Raw genomic sequence first — 8,285 nt, 5'->3', positions numbered from 1 at the left:
TACTCTTCAATACACTCTATTTGGTTTCCTTGTCCCATGGAAATGAAGTAGCTTTTTATGACAATATTTTATTTTATTAACATTTTTAGTTACATTTATATCTTTATTATGAAATAAAAATATATTATTTTTCGAAACCTCTTTTACCATATTTCAGCCTCTTAATAGTTTTCTTTTTTATAATCTCTAGAGTCTAGACAGTTACATGCATGTATTACACTATGCCCTACAAAATATTTCAATATGACTTTTGTAACAGGAATCACGTATTTCACATGAAAACTGTATTCTTGGGTGTGTAGTTTTGTGCACACCTACTGCTCCAGTAGGTGTGCACACTATTTAATCCGAGCACTTTGGTTTTATAAAGCACAGTCGACCACTTTCTCTTTTCCCTTAGGTTAGCAGTTGAAATGAAATACAAATGGTAATACTCGAGCTATTTAATCGAGGGCACTATTAGATTATGTACGGTACAAACTTTGCGCGAAGCCTGAAGTTGTTCCAGTTGCTGACGCTAGGAGCTGTCCGTGGTACTGAAACGGCTCGACTCAGTCTGAGAGGTGCTGACAGAAATTGAACATTCTCTGGCTCTCCTCCGTTCACAATTACAAATCTGACCAGAGCTCCTCGTCTCGCGCAGCGACCTCGTTCCTTAGGGCGCAGAACGTCTGCGTCCTGCTCCTATTTAATTATTCGGAAAGTGTTTTAGTACAAGGACATATTCTGTGATAGGAGCCCATTGCCGCGAGCATGAACTCGACAAGAAATTACAAACCAAACATGCTCGTTCTGATTCTCGCCGTATTTGCTGGCGTGTGGATGGCACGAGGGCAAGGTAAGAATTTACAGTTATAATTCTAAACATTTGATACTTGTTCTGCTGTCCACGCGATTAGCGGAAGAAGGTACGCGCAGCTCCACAGACCCCGATGGCTAGACACATTTCTCACTGTATTGTACATTTGTTGACGGAGGAAAAACTCCAGCAGATTTGTGTCGAGGAGGTTTATTTAAGACGTTCCACTAATACTTTGGTTGCACGAGAGCAGAAATGTCCTATCATCACCCATTTCACAACAGATTCACTCGAAAGTCACAAAGTCATTGGCGTAATTGTGATAAAGCACGCACAAGAATGGACAGCACCGCGCCTGACAGTGTGTTTCCTATTTGCTTCACTCTCTTTCGTTTTTATTTACAGCATTGCATTATTTTTATTCGAGCCAGAGATCTATAGTCTCTCGTTTTTATTTCCCATTTTTCGTGTCTAATGGCTATTAGTTCTCATACATTTCAATGTGATGTAAAGTTAGTACACAAGTCAAATATTTGATTATAGATTTATCTGATCAGTGTTTTTTAAATGTGGTGATGTATAACAAGCTGAAAATTGTGAGGTTAAACAGGTTTTTAATCAAGACTAAGAAACATTATTAATTTATTGATTCAGAAGTGAATTATACTTATGTGATATGCACCTTCACAGGTTATCGTTAAATGCATTTTATTTTTAGAAAAATCCTAACAAGTTTAATTCTCTTAGATGGCTATATAATTAATTGTCACAGAAAGAAAGCAATATAATCACAAAAAGGTGTTTAACTAAATCACACCTTTTTCAAACGTGAGAAATATGGAGTTGACATTTTAAAACTAAATTGGTCTTTTCTAATATAAATTGTAGCCCTGTTCCATCCTGATTTCCTTTACAGATTAAGTGAGTGACATCTTCTGTACAGTTGTCATGTTTCATATCTAATATTTGTCACTTAACATAGGGCACTATGTTACATTCTTGTCAATAATATTTAATGTTGATATTTGACTTGGGTTTCTCGGGATTTGCATTAGTTTTGAGGATTAAATCAGTATAGAGCTATACAAGGTTCATGTTCATCTTTAAAACATTGATTAAAAATCATATAATACATGTATAATATAACACTAAATGCTAGCCATACATTTTGCTCACTGAAACCTGCTACAGTCATTTTCAAGGCACAGAGTAGTCCATGTTGCACTTCATTTTCACTCCAGAAAGCTATTGTACACTATCTCAGTGTTGTCTTTAGCTTTTGTCTGACAATTCCCCTCACTTTTTTTTTTTTTTTGGTCTTACTGTAAAAGCTCTGCGAGCAATACAAGGGATAATCCAGTCTTATTTGTCAAGAGCTGTTCCATGCAGTATACTTCCAAAAGATATGTGCAACCCTCAATTTACTGCTTAAATGTTTTATTCAGTTTCATTTTCCTTTAAAAAGTAAGAATGAGCTGGAATTCAATTGCATGTCAGCCAAATTATATTTTTTAATCTATACATTATTTCCGTCTTGACGATCTTCCAATTCAACAATACCTTTGCACTTTTACTCACCTGTCACTCACAGCTGCAGAGACACTTGCGAAGCAATCATCTCACAAGCCTCTCATCATTTGGGAAGAATCTTTCATTTGCAAATGTGATATGTTTCATAGTTTTGTGGCAGAATTTAAATTGCGCTTCATATTTGAGACAGAGTGTTTCCAGGCTGAGTCTGTTGTCTCAGACTCATCTTTTCTGTCTGTACTAATTACATTTTGCACTGTATTGATTACATATCGGTGATTGGAACATTGACCTTTTTGCTTTGAGAGGTGTTTGAGTCAGTGTTTTCCGATCAGTCACCTTCAGGATGGGTGTGATGAGGCTTCAGGGCTGCGCACCGAATGGCTCTTACCTTGAAAAGCACTCTGACTAATGCACAGCTCCATCATTCCACATTGATCACAGACAGCAGGGCCCACCACTCACAAATGGATGATGGGCTATACAAGAAATGCAGGAAGGTCAGTGGGTCAATTTGCTCGGGCCTGTGCTGTCCTTTTGTGATAGATGTAAATACACATTTTGTGCATGCACACCAGGAAAGGCACACAGGAAAAGATGAATGTTAATGTGTAAAAAAATATGTGACTCATGTTACGGTTGTTTTGAACAAGGCAACGGTGCATTAGCAAGTATGAATGTTTTTAAATGAGGTTCACTGGCGTACAGGACAGCCCCCCGGCTCCCTCATGGCATTGTGAGCATTTGATATCTGGTTAAATTTGTAATCTGCAGCAGTGTCTACTACATACTTTAGTTGTATATAAGCATATGTATGTTGCATAAGTCTACATGAAATGAATGAATATTGTTTTGCATGAACAAACTGATAGAAATCATGTGTGCTGAATGTCATGACAGAGCAGCTGGTGTAAAGATGTTGTAGGAACCTTTACCAGCTGCTTTCCTGTAATGCGACGTTACGATTTTAATCGAGCTCCATTCTAGAATCTTTGCTGCGGAATCACTTCTCTCATTTACAGTACAGCAGATTTGCACTTTGACAGTAGCCTATTAATCAAAATATCTGAAGACAGCAATCAAAATGCATTATAAAAATAAAAGAAATAGGTAAAAAAATACTTTAAAAAGACTGCAATTTTAAATAAATAAAAAATGTCTCAGACATTTTAAAGTTGCAAACAAGTTACATGGACAATGGTTGCCTAATTGATCAGACATGCAAATTTTCATCCTTGTGGTGGCTGTAGTCTATATTCATATTGGTTAATGATTGCTATTAGATATATGTAATACCAAAAAATTAATAACAGTGTTAAATGTAATCTTTAGCTAATCTCAAAAATCTAACAAATTTTTAATACTGTGCATTATAATGTTGCGATGCTTATTCACTATTGGTCCCCTCTGACACGTCTTTTGAGTACTACGATGAGAATAGCAGTTTACAGTTTTGAGAAAAATATGCTAGGAAATTTTCACATTTTGTTGTATAAAATCAACTCATACCTCCTACGTGAATTTTAAAGTTGCTAGCATGCTTCTATTCACTGGAAAGAGTACATACTGAACATACCATAACGTAAAACGCTGAATTAATCTTTAATTCTGACACTTTGAAATATTACTTCAGTTTTAAAGATTGTAGTATTTTTTTGTAAAACGTATACTAGTATGCCCTTTGTTATTTACAACTTCGAAAAATCTTTTTCTTACATGTCTCATAACAGTTGTCTCATTCATCAAGCATGTAAACTCAGTTCCTTCTAGTAGCTGTAGTCCATATTTAGCCACTTATTAGCAAATGCAGCGACATTAAAATCCACATTTGAGGTATGACTGTAGTGCCGAAAGGTCTCATAGCAGCGCAAGTAACATAGCACAGCCATCTGTGCTCTGGCACTGTCTAAGATCAGACATCCCAGGTCTCCACAGAGAGAATAAGAGTGTCAGTGATGGGTCGACTTAAACACCCAGCCCAGATCAGCCCTCGAGGAGGGTGAGTGCCACAGCCTGACTCCATTACCTGAAGCACCAGGGGGAGGATTCGGCCACACTTCCTCCCAAAGCAGCGCATCTTGCTCCGATAAGCCATTAGGCTCACACCCTGTCTTTTAGGATCAAGCAATATCACTCAATCAGCAATTTATCAGTGCCCTTTGTCGGCCCAGGCAGTGCTGAAGAAGAAGGATTGAAGGGGGAGTGATTGTCAGCTTGACCTCTTGACCCCCACACACACTCTCTCAGCTGAGGTTCAGATGGAGCTATGAGGTTGAGCGTCTACTCTCTTAGTTTTTATTATGACCCTGATAAATGAGTCGGCCGCCAGGCTGGATGGCCTCCCACGGCCACTTCTGTAATGCTGATGGTCAGCTGGGACGGCACTCAGCAGACAGTACTGCTGGGAGAAATCTGGACGCCCCCACCTCCTCCCCCACCCAGTCATCAGCACAACTGCCACATATTCACCACGGGTGTTTCCTCTGAGGAGGCAAGGGAGGCAGTGCCTCTGAAAATTCGTATCCGAAATATCCGTAGTACTGAAATAAAATAATGATGAAAATATAGGATAAAAACGTGTATAAATCAACTAATTTATATAGCATACGTAACATAAAAACATGAACACTGTGGGTTTGGTGGGGGTAATCGAGAATGAATGGGGAAATGTCTCTTAAGAGGAGGCAGTGCCTCCATTGTGCTATGGCTGGCCTATTATGTGGTTAATTTGATCAATCCTGTATCATTTTCATGCGCATCGGTCTAAATGAATAAATATAATGTGAAGACTAATTAAAAAGGAAGTAAACAACTCGCCTACATAGATATGTAAAAATCTAACTTGAAACGAGTTGAAAACACGATCTGTAAGGGTTTCTTGGTGAGCAGTCAGCTTCATCTCTGTGTCTGTGACCATCATGACACTTTTTGCCTGTTAGTGTTTACTGAGCATAGATGAATGATGATCCCAAAATACTTTGACTATTAAAAGAACATTAGTTTACAAATAAAATAAACATAAAATTAAAACATCATTACTGTTTTTGTAGTTGTTATTTTGAAATATGTGTAATATTCTGTTGAAACCAAAAGAAGATATTTTTTTAAGAATGTTGGTAACCAGACAGTTTCTTAGACAAAAAAAATACTAAGGAAGTCAAAGGATGTTTGGTTACCAGCATTCTTCAAAATGTTTTATTTTGTGTTCATCGACTTGAGAGTAGTGTGTAAATGATGACAGAATTTTTCATTTTTGGGTCAATTATCCTTCGAAGTGTTACTGGAATATTAGTTTACAGTGGATTAAAATAAAGCGTAATAAAAACAGAGAGTACTTTGCCGTAGAACACCACTGGTACACTTCTTCCTGTGTTGTGTGACCTGCTCTTACCATCATACAGTAACTAACCCACTTAAACAGCATTTGAAATTCTTTTGTAGCAGCTACGTCTGAACATCTGTGCAGCCTGGATGATCAATGACTTTGTCAGGCTTCCAGAGGCCAGATGGTAAAGATGGAAAAGTAGGGAGTTCAGATGTAGAGATGAGATTGAAATAACGCGATTGCCTTACTGAACTCGTACTGTAATAGATCCTGTCTATATATGGATGGGAAGAAGGCATAATGTAGCCCAGAAGTCTGACAGGCTTGGGTCTAATTATAAAACGCGTATTTTTGCAGTCTAGTCTTTGTTTGCTCTTGACCTGAATATGCCATTGTCTATATCCTTTCCTAATGATTCCCATGCTGTTTTGTAGTGCAACATTGCACTCGCACACACATTGCACTCATGTGACTTGAAAATGTCGTTGCCCATTTTTGCTGTTTTCTCCATTAGCCCTGATAAAAATGGAAGACCTTGCAAGTACGTAGCAAGTCTCTTCCTTTAACCTACACTGTATGTATGTTTGTCTTTATGGCCTGTTTTAATCACTGGCCATGGCAGGAGCATGGGGTGTATTAGTGCTTTATGTGCTTGTCCTGCCCCTTCCATAATTCAGCCCGCACTGCTTTTTACATCACATTCTATGGCATTCTAGGTAGCGCATTATGGTTTACAATTAAATTCAGTCTTGTCCTTCTCCAGAAAATGAATGGGCGGAAATAGCTGATGAGAGCATTTTTAATAGATTAAACCTCTTATTAAATAAATCCAGAGTCTTATTTGTATCTGATTGAATTCATGGACCCCCTCCCCCAGCTTTCATCATAACATGGTGATATGTTAAGGGTAGCGAGATGATGTTTATATAGATTAACTGCAGATGGTATGTATTATGAGACAGATGAGGACAGATGTAAAAAGATATAATTAGAAAGATTCAATTTAAATAGTGTCTATTATCATATTAGATATATCATGTTAGGTATGATGTCAGATGTGTTTACTCAAAAAGGTCCATAAAACGGGGCTCCAGACTGAGACTAAAATGCCTTTCATCGAGATATTATATTGTGCATGAACTGGGATGTCCAATTCGTAAACAAATGGCTCTTATGAACCAGTTCTTTTTAGTGAGTCAGTCAAAACCTTTAATGAAACAGCCTTCAGTTAGTGTTTTAAATCTGATAAATTTGGTAAATTTTAGATTTTAGATCACTTTAGATTATTATTATTATTATAATTTATTTTGGTTAAGTCTGTAATGAACCATTTCTGTGATATATATATATATATATATATATACATGATGTAGGCTTTTGAGATTTACATTAATCTGTTTCGTGATTGCTTGTTGATATGATAAGGTAAGTAAAAACAAATAAAACTCCAGAGTTTTGTTGCATAAATTAATAACAGTGATGGTAATATTTTTTATATATCCCAGTAAAAATGATATGTGGTTATCAAGGTTCAACTATATATTTTTTCTAATACAGGCAGAAAAAACATCTTTATTAAGTGATTCTGTAATATGCCTCCTAAATGTTTACTTTAATGAGCTAATGGCTCCATAGTCATTTTGTATTCCATTTAGACCCATATAAAATATATATTGTGAACACATACAGAGACTTACAATACAGTTTGTGTAATATTTGGTATTTCCTCTATATTTGAAAAGTGACCTTTGAATGTGTTTGGGCTTTAGAAGTAAAAGATGTCTTTACCGCCGCTCCAAAACTCTGCTGAAGGGCCCCTAAATGTTTTGAGCCGCTGATAAACGACAAACTCCCTCTATCCCCCCAATCACCCCCACCTCTGCCTGTCTCTTCTGCCGAGGAAAAGCAATTTGTTCTTGGTGATCCGATGCAATCAGTTGTGCTTCATGGCTTTCGAAAAAAGTCTGAAAAAAAGAAAAAATAAACAGAAGGAAAAAAAAAACTTGCGAGAGAGGACATCACTATTAATTAAACCACACGCTCCCTAGTTCTGATGATCATGTGCAGGAACTGCAAATATTCAACACCTGTTTTTTGATTACCAGTGATTAACCTATTGCAGTGTGCATCAGGCTCTCATCAAGAGCCATTCAGTGCATGAACACCCTCCTTAAACCCTCCTTTTTCGCAGCGCTTGCTTGAAAATGAGTGTTATTGTGCCTGTGCGTCTCCTCTCCTTTAGGACAGAAGTTGTGAATCAGGCTTTGACAGTTTCCAGGTGCCGAGGCGATGGTAAAGCTTTATCACGCTCTCTCTCTTTTGCTTTCCCTCTACCATAACAGTCTCTGATGCACGCCTGACGCTTCCACAGCCTTGTGAAGTGTGTATCCAAATCGCTTTTTTCCCCAGCGCCGCTTCTCTCGGGTTGTGTTCATTCACTTCAGAAGCCCTTTTGGGTTTTGCCATGTGTATATATGCCTTTTTCCCTTTCGCGCCTGCTCCTCATCTCGCTCAAGAGCTTGTCTGATGCGCTAAACATCTGCGGCACTCAAAAGCACCTGCATGCCCGCTCAGCCTCTGTATTCTGACAAGCTTCTACTTCATTTGAACTCCACTTCTACTGTTTTTATT

General features: G+C 37.7%; 1 protein-coding gene across 3 annotated transcripts in view; it reads left to right on the top strand.

The window, feature by feature from the left end:
- The first annotated feature begins 523 nt into the window (after positions 1-523).
- sez6b (seizure related 6 homolog b) overlaps positions 524-8,285 on the top strand; it is a 181,053-nt gene continuing 173,291 nt past the window's right edge. For all 3 annotated transcript variants that reach the window (XM_059514371.1, XM_059514370.1, XM_059514372.1), the window contains exon 1: positions 524-838. In XM_059514371.1, the coding sequence (XP_059370354.1) occupies positions 754-838 (85 nt within the window). In that variant the 5' untranslated portion in view covers positions 524-753. The remainder of the gene's footprint in view (positions 839-8,285) is intronic.

The sequence above is a fragment of the Carassius carassius genome, chromosome 28, assembly GCF_963082965.1.
Source record: "Carassius carassius chromosome 28, fCarCar2.1, whole genome shotgun sequence".
Lineage (NCBI taxonomy): Eukaryota > Metazoa > Chordata > Actinopteri > Cypriniformes > Cyprinidae > Carassius > Carassius carassius.
Note: the sequence above shows the minus strand (reverse complement) of the source record. Positions and strands in the feature narration are given on the sequence as shown.